At 41.0% G+C, this 13,282-nt stretch overlaps 1 protein-coding gene across 2 annotated transcripts in view; it reads left to right on the top strand.

Annotated features, from left to right (window-relative positions):
* Positions 1–13,282, top strand: part of Iswi (nucleosome-remodeling ATPase imitation SWI) — a 50,274-nt gene that overhangs the window by 22,017 nt on the left and 14,975 nt on the right. For both annotated transcript variants that reach the window (XM_080265799.1, XM_080265798.1), the window contains 5 exons: positions 2,942–3,107; positions 5,968–6,182; positions 7,081–7,195; positions 7,881–8,019; positions 9,597–9,745. In XM_080265799.1, the coding sequence (XP_080121925.1) occupies positions 2,942–3,107; positions 5,968–6,182; positions 7,081–7,195; positions 7,881–8,019; positions 9,597–9,745 (784 nt within the window). The remainder of the gene's footprint in view (positions 1–2,941; positions 3,108–5,967; positions 6,183–7,080; positions 7,196–7,880; positions 8,020–9,596; positions 9,746–13,282) is intronic.

The following is a 13,282-nucleotide window of genomic DNA, read 5'->3' as shown; positions in this document are numbered from 1 at the left end:
ACAGCTGGGTTATTTTCCATTCATCAGTGTTTTCTTGGAAGCTGTAGGCAACTAGTGGTAGTTGGTGGCAATCATCATCCACACACATGATGTAGTTCTGCCTACTTCTTCCTTAGCCTTTATCATTCTTTTTCTGTGCCTGCCCTGCTCTCTTCCTATTTCTCCCATCTTTCCTGTCGCTTCTTATTGCTTTTTTTTCCTTTACAAGTGTCTTTACATTGAGTGACAAGCAAAATGGTTTCGTGTAAGCCAAGAAACCATCTACAACGCTGGGTGGTAACCATATAACCAAACCATACATGCTCCCTACGTGTCAGCAAGTGGGTTGGTGGAGGGTTAGTGCCCCTACCTGTAAAACAAATAACTCAGAGTCAAATGGCCAGCCCTTCCGGGATTATGGCATCTGGCAATAGATAGATAGATAGATGTGAGCAACTGCTTTCGGTGGTTAGCCACGAGTTTCAGGAGATACTGTGCCTGGTCCTCTCCGGGTCAAGGTGGCATTGTAATGCTTGATCAGAGCGATACCACGCTCTGCCACATCATTGACAACCATCTTTTGCGCACTTCTTTCAAGATCTCTGTAGAGAGCATCTTCGCACCATTCCTTTGGGTCTTTCTGAAGGAACTGATGTGCCTCCTCTTGGCCACCAACCTTCAAGGCATCAAAAAAGGTGAATGTCCTCTTTGTGACATATATGATGCCAGGTCAGGTTGGATACCTGTGGCTGGTTTTTTTATTCTTCTTGGACAAGCATCACTTTGAGGGTGCTGGAGGTTTTGACTCATCCTCTTCTTAGTATCGCAATCAATCCTGTCATCAGAAAAGGCTAACCCAGTGAGGTGCACTGACAGGTACCACAGGTGTCGGCTTAGAGCTCTCCTAGCCTGCTGACCAGCTTGTATGGGGTGATTGTCCAGTAGGTTCAGCAACTCATTGTCATTGACAGGAGCATGTGTACCCTTTGGTGCTTCATGCTAGTACTTGATGTAAATCAAGCTGACATACAGAGCCATGTGGGTTACTTTGGACATGTGGTGAGGATGGGGGATTATAATTGGGTGAGGAAGGTGAGAAGTGTTAATATTGGGGGTGGGGTTATGAGGGGTAGACCGAGAAAGACATGGGACAAGGTCATTAAGTGTGACCTTAGGTTAAGGGACTGAACAGGGAGGCTGCAATAGATCGTGCAGCATGGAGAGCCGCCATTAGGTGACCAAGGCCGACACATGCAAGCATGTTGGAGCCTTTAAAAACGAAACGAAAACTAAATGAAACTCGGTGTTAGCTTGAATTGTTGCTGAAACAGGTATACAGTACTTTTAGCGAGTAAATGTCCTTCGCCATCCACCTGGCATGGTGTATGGGCCCTGGAGCAGCATTCCTGTTTAAAACATTTGTTCAATCCAATGCTCCGATAACTATATATATATATATATATATTTATATACAGTACCCTCGCGTCCAAGACGGTAATATTGTCTCCTGAGGGTCCTGTCTAGAACGAAAAATGTCTTGGACCAACACAAGACCTTATGGAAAATATTAATACTGTCACAAAGTCTTCAAAGAGTGCCCCTAAAAATGTCAACCTAGACCTATTTTGGCACCAAAACAAATTTCTTCACCTTGAAAGTGTGTAGATGGCAGCGCTTAAAGGGGTTAGCAGATGGTTTCCTAGGCATGGTTACATAAGGAGAGGCAGTAATCTAGGAGCAAATGCTGAGTGCAACTCGCGGTGTGTCCACGATTCTTTAGTGACGGACAAAAGCAAGCCCCATTTGCTCCTCACGTGACCAGATGCTAATATTTTACTGGACAGCATCACAACCACATCACTCTCCCGGGCGCTGGAACTGTTTTGGACCAGGTAAGACTGCCATAGCTTATTCTCCTTGGATTTGGGCTGCTATGAACCATTGGTTCCATATTGGATGTATGCAACCGTGTTACTGCAATATATTTATTTATGGTCCCCGTCTTGAACGTGAAACGTCTTGGACAAACCCATCGTGGATGCAAGGGTACTGTATATACCTGTAGTTTACTGCCTACGCATTTTATTAGACATCACCTGTCACAGAGCGTAATAACCCTAGAAATTGATTAAATATAATATCAATATTAGATTCGTTAAAGAAAGCATTGCCTGTTCTCTTCGTGAGAGGTCAGCGTCTATTAATCTGATTTACTAAGCTTCGTTTCAGCAGGTGCAAAAGATCATGATTAAACGAAAGTACCAGCTGACGTGCTGCTCTTCTGTACAATGTTGCCAGTTACGTTTAACAGATTGCTAACGATCATTATTATACTCCACATTCGTTCTTTAATATTGTAGTATTCTCTATAAATTGTTTCCTACCGCTTACTAGTTATTAACTTTCATTTACGAATAATATGATGAGAATATTTGCTTCACCACCACTCAAAAGTTCAGTCAATCACGTTCCACCTGACAAAGGCTCTAGGCTGTGAGTGTTTCATTCGTAAAGGTACATGAACTTACTACAGGAACTGCCAGATGTTGCCATATACTCCAACATTTTTTGCACTTTCTACTTGCACAACTGTACATACATTAATGTATAGGTAGGGTGTTGGGTTTCATTTTTTTTTTTTTTCCCCATGGTTTTCTTGGTGTTCAGCATTGTTTTGGATAATCCTATGTATGTTTTGATATCTAAATATCCCTGTATGACCAGAAAACACTGCCAAAGTAAGGAAAGGTACTGTACAAATAGGTTAGGTATAGGTTGAAGGTTGGGTATAGTAGGGGGGACAGTGTTCATTATCTGGATGTTGCCACTACCCAGACATGCCTTTGGCACTATTATGTCTGGATAAACAAGTAATTACTGTATATATATATATATATGTAGTATATATGTATATGTAGTGGTAATGTAAGTCATACCCATAACAGTATAAATATTATTTCAGGTACACAAAAATTCTTATGAAGGATATTGATATTGTTAATGGTGCTGGGCGAACTGAGAAGATGCGCCTGCAAAACATCTTGATGCAGCTGCGCAAGTGTTGTAACCACCCTTACCTCTTTGATGGAGCTGAGCCAGGCCCTCCCTACACCACTGACTATCATTTGGTTAGTGTGCAACAATTTCCTCGTATATTTTTTTGTTGGTGGAGTTGGGATTCATTGACTTAAATGTTGTGTGAATGAATGTCAGGCCCATTTTACCAGGGATACTGTTTATAGTTATCCCACTTTCATACACCCTTTTTTCAGGTTTATGGATCCTATTGTGTCCTATCTCATGGTGGGTATGAAGGGTGATGATGATGATGATGATGATGATGATGATTTCTTGTTGGTTAATAACATAATCCTTTCATTGAATTTGATGAAGGTATCATGGCAGATATTTTCAAGGCTCATTTTTCGGTTATTTGGGTGTTGTGTTAAATTCATCTGAGGTGTTCTTGAAGGAAAAGTTTTCAGGTAATTTTCATCATATTTTGTTGCATCATAATGGGTTGCAAATGGCATGTCATACTCTACATCCTGGGGTTACCTGACATCAGGGTTGGAAAAAATCGCAGATTTTTATTAAAAAAAAAAAAAAAAAAAAAAAAAAAATCGGATTTTTTTATTTAAATCAAATTTTTTAAAAATCTGCAATTTTTTTTTCTTCCAATCCTGTTTGTGCCTTTGGGAATTCTGTCAAAAGAGAACCATATTGGAGCTTTTTTCCTCCCACTTGCTGCAGTGCGTCCTTTAAGCATGATTATCACTGTTCAAATAAACAGACTTACAAAGTTAAAAATAATAATGTGAATGGGAAGTGGGAGTAAGGCAGCGCACCACAGGCTAGCACTTCTTGGTATGGGGGAGGTTACTCACACTGTCAGATACTGAAGAAAGTTGCCAACTTGCTTTTATATTTTGTCAAATTAGCATCATAATCATTAGATTGAATCATGGTACTGTGTATTCAAAGAAGAGTTTAGTTCATATATTAACACTGAGTATAATCACAAGAAACCATTTGACAGAGTGACTTGGAGGCGTTTTGTCTGCGGCCACCCTTTGCGGGATTAGGGCGTTGGGCTATAGATAGATAGATAGATAGATAATCACATTTACTGTTATAATCAAAGAGCCTTATTTCCTCATTTTTATAATATTTGCCTTGTAACAAAAGGCAGTCACTGGTGCCTGATTTGATCAAGATCAGTACAGGAAGAGTACAGGCCAAGCAGACTTGATGCATCAGTACAATACACATCCATCACATTCTCTCTCTCCTTCATTTTTACTGTATTTGTATAAAAAAAATTCATTTTGATTTAAGTCATGATATTTTTTTCACTGATTTAAATTGATTTAAATCATGATTTAAATCATAACAACCCTGCCTGACATACACCAGAACGTGCTGACTTTTTTTTTTTTTTTTTTTGCTCTACTTTGTGGGATTTGAATAGTTTTCCATTTTTTCCTAAGAATTGCTGTATTATGCAGACTCTGAAACAGCCAGTGGAAAGCTCATGAAATATTGCTTCTAAGCAAGATGCTAAGTAGTATTGGCCATGAGCAAATTTTTGACCTAATGGACAGAGAATTTACCGACTTACAGATAAAGTTTTTCCTTATTCACAGAAAAGAAAGGTAGGTGCAGTCTCATCTTTCACAGAGCAGACATTCAGGAAGCCAGTGATGTGTGGTGTATGCCAGTAAAAAACAGTTTTTGAGGGGTGAAATGGCCAGGAATAAAAATATTCACTGGGCAGTGTAAATGTACATGAATTTTTTCTCTCAAATTAATTCTGGGGGTGGACATGAAAAGGTTAAAGCAGAGTACATCAAAAGCTGCAAAACAAAGCCTCTAAAAGATTTTTTTTTTCTTGATGCCAACATGAGACAAGTACTTTGCATTTAATAGTATGGAAAGGTGGGAGTGCACCCATCCACTTGATCAGTGTAGTGTTGCCTTTGGGTGACTCAACGCAGAGTGACAAGCCATGTGGTTTCCCATAAACCAGAAAGCAATTTCCAAAGTTGGGAGGTAACCATATAACCATATGATGCATGGTGGTTTATGGAATTAAGACACTTTTATGGGATTGTGTCTGTAAAGGTTTGTGTCTGAGGGATAGTCAGAGTTTATTGCTCACATAATGCTTTTCAGGGTCAGTTGAGGCTAGTCATCCCTCATTTTGAATGTTGGGACTGAGTACCATAAACTTGGGCTCCTGTGTTCCTGATAAGGCAAAAAAGAACTGGATGCTGGACATTCAGGATGATCGATCATTCCTATGTTCCTGATAAGGCAAAGAAGCATCGGATGATAGATGGCTGGATGATTAACGATCACTAATGGAGACATTACACATCCGTGTCTCACTCTAATTATGATACAGACAGTCATTGAAAAATGAGAGACCTGGAGATGCCTCAGTATTAAAACTTTCAGTTTCTTATTAGGTGGGGGTGCTCACCATCCTCTCACTCGATGTAGTGCTGCCCGTGGATGCCTGCCCTTTCCTCTCTTCCTTTCCTCTTTTCTTCCATCCTCTTTTGTATTTCTTTCCCTTATTTTATCCTCTTCCTTCTATGTGCGAGTGACTACACTGAGTGACAAGCCAAATGGTTTCCTGTACACCAAGAAACCATTTGCTATGCTGGGTGGTAACCATATAACCACATGGCACCTGGTGGTCTGGTAGGTAATTAAGGCACTCCAGTCAGATTGAGTTAGTGCACATTTATATCCAAGGGGTGTTTGGAGTTTATTACTCACGTAAAGCACTCGGGGATGAGTGAGGCCGGTCACTCTCATCTTAAATGTCAGTACCAACTTGCCAAGCCCTGGGTTCCCATGGTTCTCAAGGGGCAACACTGGATTATATGATCAGTGGATGATAGATGGATAGTGACCTTAGCTAAACATCAAGAACTGAAACATTTGCTCTCTTTAATAAGCATCATGTGTCCATTTCAGGTTGAGAACTCTGGAAAGATGATGGTTTTGGACAAACTGCTTCCCAAGTTACAAGAAATGGGGTCACGGGTGCTGCTCTTCTCTCAGATGACACGCATGTTAGACATCCTGGAGGACTACTGTGTTTGGCGAAAGTACAGTTACTGCCGCATTGATGGCCAGACACCACATGAGGACAGGCAGAGGCAAATTGACGAATATAACCAACCAGACTCGTAAGTACTTTCTTAAACCTCATTAATCTGATAATCAAGTTTTTCGATTCAGCCACCTCTAGCTGTTGGCAATTAGCTGGAGATGGGATCTTTTGCAGTGAAGGAATTAGGGAAGGCTATATCTATCCATATCAGTTTAGAAGTATCTACTAATCTAAATGAAGTAATCTAGAGGTAGCAAGGATAAGCTAAAAAAGAAACCCATCAGGTTTAAGGGGCTAAACTTTTTTCTACACTGTGTATTGTTGAACATAAAGGATGGAAGTAATGCAAGTATAAGTTGCTGGGGAATGGCTGGGAGGAGGAGGGAGGTGAGAAGACAGGAAGAAATCAGTAGGATAGAAGTTGTGGAAGCAATGAAGAAAGTTAAATTGGGGAAAGCCCCAGGAAGAACTGATTTAGGCAAAAATCCAGAAATCGCCGAAAAATGACTTAGGCAGTTTCTTTATGAGGGTGACGATATTCATTCTTAGGTCTTTTGGGAAAAAGTTTCTAGAGAAGGGAAAAAAGTTGTATGCAGCCTTCATGGATTTGGAGAAAACTTATGACAGGGTGGATAGACAAGGAATGTGGAGAGTATTAAGAATATTTGCAGTAAATGGGAAGTTGTTGAATGCCGTGAAGAGTATGTATGAGACTGCTAAGGCTACAGTGCATGTGGATAGTGAAGTGAGTGAATTTATTAAATCTGTTCATGTCTTTTAATGGTTTTTGCCTGCTACCTCTAGACAATTTTAATCAGTTTAGGGGAAATCTCTCATTATGTCTCTCTCAGGCTGACTCAGATTGTGCGGAGGCATCAAGAACATGCATAAGTTTAGATAGAGAATGGTACCATTTTGTATCTACTCACAATATTGCATGTGTGTGAATAGCATTTCTTATTCTCTTCCACTAGGACAAAATTTTTGTTCATGCTGTCAACCCGTGCAGGAGGTTTGGGCATCAACCTGGCCACAGCTGATATTGTCATTCTTTTTGACTCTGACTGGAATCCTCAGATGGACTTACAGGTAGGTAATGCTGCATAGTATGCTAATGTGTAGAGGTTGGAGTTTATTGCTCTTATACCAGTAATATAGTAATCCCTTATCTTTCATGGAAGTTATGTTTTGTGGACATTCACAAGAAATGAATTTTCACAAAATAGTGTTACCTTTAAAAGGGGCACCCACAGCCAAAATTTAACCATGTAAAGGCTTACAAATCTAGTTGGTGCTGCATAGTGACTTAAAAATCCAGTTAGTGCCCCAGAGCATCACCAGCATTAGAAACTGTTTCCTTCAAATATATTTTGAGATGATTTAACGATAGTTTTTGTTAAATTATCCAAAAATACACCTGAGACTAATGTGTTTTGTGATGGTTTACTCACATGCAGTAAAACAAAGCTGGCAAAAATGGTACCATGATAGATGAAGGATGACTGTACCACTCAGTGGTTAGAGACTGGTTTCTTTGCTGCAATTGTCTTGACTGAGTGGCATTGCCCTTTTCTTATCTCTAGGTCCTACCTCACTCCATCTTGAATGGTGAGAGTAAGGGCTGGATTAATAGGATGATAATGGTAATAAGTTATGAATTGCAGTGTATTATCCTCTGAGCAAGTAACTATATCAAAAGAAGTACATTTTTGTGGTAATGTCTTTGCAAATGCTATGCATATATCTGTGATACTGAATTGCTGGTATCCTTCAGGCGATGGACCGAGCTCATCGTATTGGTCAGAAGAAGCAAGTGAAAGTCTTCCGTTTCATCCAGGAGAATTCAATGGAGGAAAAGTTGGTGGAACGTGCTGAGGTGAAACTCCGGCTAGACAAAATGGTCATCCAACAAGGTAAGCATGTTCACCTGTGATGAGCTGTGCAAAAAATGACACAGTAGCAGCTGCTCCTACACAGGAGGTGACACCCCAACAGGCTGAACCTGGGTTCTCCTTACAGGACCCAGAGAAGGATGAAGAGGTTTTGTTCTTAGGCAGGAGCTTTTAAACTACAGTCTTTCCTCTTGAAGAGTTTCTTGACTCATTGTTTCCGGGTGACATGTATACATGATGACCCAGGGATGTCCGGGAGACACGTATACATGATCTAGTGTTTCACGGCATTGTTTGAATTTTCCGCGGGTTATTTTTACCATACACAGCCACTGGCAACCCTCCCACATGCATTTGAGTCATGCATCAGTTACCTGCTTACCTCTGTAATGGACAGACCTATGCAAAAAGTTTTCCCTGTGTCCGGGTCCTTGGCTGAGCGCCCGCAACTGCCGACTTCAACACCAACCAAGTCCAAAGGCCAGAAAAGAAAAGGCCTTAACCCGTCACGTCCCGACCTATTTCGCACCTCCGACATCCCCCAGTCCCAAGGTATTTTTATTTTTTTATTTTTTTTATTTTATTTATTTTTTTTTTTTTTGGCTAAAACCTCCGCTTTTGGTGAGAAACATTGAAATTTCATAGAGAAATCGGTCACCTGAGGTTTAAAATACTCGATCCAGGTACCAGTACCTCCTTACCTGACTGGGTTTTCTAACAGGCTGGCACCAAAGAAAACGAGTTCTGTGGGAGGGTAACTATTTCACACCACTCATAAACGGTATTTATTTATTTATTTACTTGGTATGAATTTATATGTGGTACGAGAATATATTGGTTTTCAAACAGTAATATAGGCATTATAAGCATTGTTTCACCCACTAACTCATCACCATATCTGACCTTCTTTTGCCACATTACCTGATCATCATTTCTGACTGTTTCTTCCTCTAATGGTATGTAAACTTTGTCCTCCACATTGTCATCAATTGGGGAATCACTCTGGCCCTGAATGTCTTTATTGGCCAGGTCACTGGTAACAGGTGAATTGCCGAGACAATGGCGTGCAGGGGGGGAGGGGGAGATTATGCAGTGTAAGGCATTGTCCCTGCTTGGCATCTTGTAGAGGAATAGAGGAAGGTGTCCCGTGTATACGTACGAAAAATCTCGCGCGAAAATTGAAAATTATGCAAATTAGGGACCTTGCAATTGCACGATGTACCAGTACATCGTCGGGACTAGCAAATGCAAAATGTTGCAATGTACCCATACGTCGACGGGACGGGGCGGGTTAATGATAGTGCAATATTGAGAGAACTCGAGGTGACATTATTGCCAATTGTGAGTGGAGAAAGTGACTCTTCCTCTTAGGAAAGTGGCTGTCGTAATGAGTGTCGATATTTATGTGTCTGATCCAGTATTAGTGTGAAACACAATGAATGAGTGTAGCTGTGACTCATTTTATAGGGCACTGTTGATATTTCTAAATATTAGAGGTTCTTTTTTCTTTGAGTCTGCTTGACCCACTTATTAATGTTAGATGTGAGGATGATATGTATACCAATCTTTGTAGTTTATGGCATCTCATATAATTGCAGGACGGTTGATGGACAACAAGAGCAATGCATTGGCCAAGGATGAAATGTTGGCTATGATCCGCCACGGAGCTAATGAAGTGTTTAAAGGCAAAGATGAGGAATTCACTGATCAAGATATTGATGTTATCATCGGCAGAGGCGAGGAAAAGGTAACTAAGATACTAACCTTAGGTTCAACTCAGTCTGCCCACTGCTGTTACTGGGAGTCAGTGTGTGGTCGCAAATGAGCTAAAAGTAATACAGTATTGCTGTGCAGGGGAATGTGACTGAGTCCACCAACATTTTTAAAGTATTGGCAAGCATTGTTTTAAGTAGGTGGGAGCACCCGCCATCCTTTATACTGCATGACAGTCTGAATGGTTTCTTGTACATCGGGAAACCATTCAGTACACTGAGTGGCGAGCATATAGTTAGTCGGCAGATAGATGCGTGGTGGTTCAGTGAGTTAAGGCACCTCAGTTGGATTTGGCCTATAAGGGTCTAAACCCAAGGGACTGTAGAAGTTTAATGTTTACTCAGTGCTTCTCAGGGGAAAGCAACTAGCCAAGCACTTTCATTGTCTGGACTGAGTAGTCAGACCCAAAATCTTTGTGCTCCTGTTGGGGCAGAAAGAACTGGATGGTGCATAGATGAGTATGATGAACTTACAGAGCTGAAGGGAAAGAAGATAATGTGGCATATATTAGCATTAATTATTTGTCAGAAAATGCCCCCCCCCCCTCTCTCTCTCTCTCTCTCTCAGTACCATTTGGCTGTGTAATTTAGACTTTAATTTACAGCTCTCATTTTCCAATTGTCTAGTACTGTACTAGTTTTTGAGATACAGACAAACCCTGATTTATGATACCCCTATTTGTGATACCCTGGATTAGTGATGGGGATAGCAATACCACCCTACCCCGCCAAACGATGGCCAAGCCTTGGTTTAACAATGGTGTTTGAGGGTTTTGAGGAGTATGAGTGAGTGCCCCGGGGGGGAGGGATAGCTAGGATGATGACCAGGACTGGACTTTGACTTACAAGAGGCAAGTAATGAGAGGTGTTTGATATTTTCTGACCTATTTTTTAAGATTTTCAGATATTAGTGAGTTATTTACAGGTGTTAGGCCTAAGCTAGCTCCTTTTACAGCTGTTAGGCCATTTAGATTGACTTTAAATTTTTTTTTGGACTAATAAGGGTGGGTTTAGGACTTGGTTGGAGGGGAAACCCAAGGCTCAAAAACACATCCCTATACTTTACATGTTAAATCGTTCCCGATTTAAAATACCCCATCTAGCAATGGGTTTTTACTTAACTAATTGCATCGTTTAACCAGGGTTTGTCTCTACTTGGGAGGCAGTAAGAATAAAATCCTAAGTATATCTTTTTGGAGTTGACAGTATAGCAGTTTTATATAGATGTGAGATAGTTATTAGTTCCTCACCGGTCAGGGACTATAGGTTTGTGTGGTTCAGTCAGTACGTCCACAGTTTTGTGTCTGCTCTGTAACTTTCACATGCATGGACAGATTTTGATATAACTTCAAACAGTTGTTCCCCATACCATGACAGTATGTTGCATGCAAAAACCTGCCGTCTCCTCCCAAGGGCAAGGTCTCACTTGGGGCTCAAACAAGGTCGGGTGCTGTCATACTTAATCCTCTCTAATTCTTTCAATGCAACCTGTGTCCAGCTGCTTCTGAGTACTGCATGACCCCCATGGGTTGGCCCAGTCTTTACACCCCACACACCCCTCACTTAGCGCTGTGCGCAACATCAGAAAATGTTTCCACGCAACTTTCTCCCCTGCCCTTATTTATAACTGTATTGCAATGAAATTGCCACATGTTTTAAATAAATAAATGATCATCATAATAAAAAAAAAAAGGCCTTCATTCATTCATCATCTAATTCAGAGTTGCCCCATGAGAACCGTAGGAGCCCGGGGCTTGGCAAGTTGGTCCTGACATTTAAGATGAGAGTGATCAGCCTCACTCATCCCTGAATGGCATTATGAGAGCAATTAACCCCAACCACCCCTTGGATAAAAACCTGTACTGGCTCAATCCGATTGGAGTGCCTTAATTACACACTAAACCACCAAGTGCCATAATTTGGCTATATGGTTGCCACCCAACATAGTAAATGGTTTCCTGGTGTACAGGAAACTATTTGGCTTGTCACTCAGTGTAAAGTCACCCATATGTAGAAGGAAGAGGAAAGAATGAAGGAAAAAAAGATAGAAGAGGGAGTGTAAAGTCACCCGTAGGCAGAAGGAAGAGGAAAGAATGAAGGAAAGAAAGACAGAAGAGAACGGAAGGAAAGAAGAAAGGAAGGGGCAGGTACCCGAGAGCAGCACAACATCGAGTGCGTGGATGGTGAGCGCCCCAACCTACTATAAAGAAGAAATAAATTACCATATTTTATAGTTCACTTATTTATTCGATAAGATACGGTATTTTTTTTTCTCTTTCTAGTAGGTGTGGGTGCTCACCATCCACCCACTCATTGTAGTGCTGCTCTTGGGTGCCTATCCTTTCCTTTCTTCCTTCCTTCTTTCCTTCTGTCCTCCTTTATCTTTCTAAATTAACATATTTTATCGTTTGCTCATTTATTCAACGCCTATGCTCCTCATGAGGCAACACTGGATTAGATGATGAATAAATGAATGATTTCTCACAGATATATAAACATTTCGTCAGTGCATGTTGAAAGTTGTAGAGCATGTATTTGTGATGATTTTTATTTAAAAAATGACACTTCTAGCTATATTAGGAAGATTTTGATGGTGTATCGAAGTGAATTATCTTACGGTCTTTGACCACACCTGGCTGCTCTAGTAGCAGCTGGCTCAAAATCATAAAATGTTTCCAAACATTTCATTCCCCTGCCCTTGTTTGTAACTGTATTGTTATGAAATTATTACATGTTATAAATGAATAAATGATTTTCCTAATGAAAGAAGAAAAAAGAAAAGAAAAAATAATCTACTTTATTTTTTCATTCACTCATTTATTCAACGCTGTGGTAGGTGGGGGCGCTCACCATCCACTCACTCAGTGTAGTGCTGCTCTAGGGTGTCTGCCCTGTCCTCTCCTCCATCCTTCTTTCCTTCATTCTTTCCTTATCCTTCTGCCTACAGGTGACTTTACGCTCCCTCTTCTGTCTTTCATTCCTTCATTCCTTCCTCTTTCTTCTGCTTATGGGTGACTCTACACTGAGTGACAAGCCAAATGGTTTCCTGTACACGAGGAAACTATTTACTACACTGGGTGGTAACTATATAACCAAATTTTGGCGCCTGGTGGTTTAGTGGGTAATTATTGTGCTCCAATCAGATTGAGCCGGTGAAGGTTTATATCCAAGGGGTGGTTGGGGTTTATTGCTCACGTAATGCCACTCAGGGATGAGTGAGGTTGGTCACTCTCATCTTAAATGTCAGGACCAACTGCCTAGCCCCGGGCTCCTACACTCCTCATGGGATAACGTAGGATTGGATGATGGATGGATGGATGATTTTCAGAGGTATCCCATTGAATCCCAGAGTTGCTGGACGAGGCATTGCACTGGGAGGGTACTAAGGTACTGCCCTCCGCCTATCGGCTCATAGTCGCAAAGCTCATAGGTTCCTACCCGGGGGTTCCCTACTTTATTAGGATTTGAAAATTCCCAGTTCTGTCCAGTATTGAGGACACTGGGCGCCATTG

The sequence above is a fragment of the Coenobita brevimanus genome, chromosome 16 (assembly GCF_032717465.1).
Source record: "Coenobita brevimanus isolate Jiangsu-jjx chromosome 16, ASM3271746v2, whole genome shotgun sequence".
NCBI lineage: Eukaryota > Metazoa > Arthropoda > Malacostraca > Decapoda > Coenobitidae > Coenobita > Coenobita brevimanus.
This window is presented reverse-complemented; position numbering and strand designations above follow the sequence as displayed.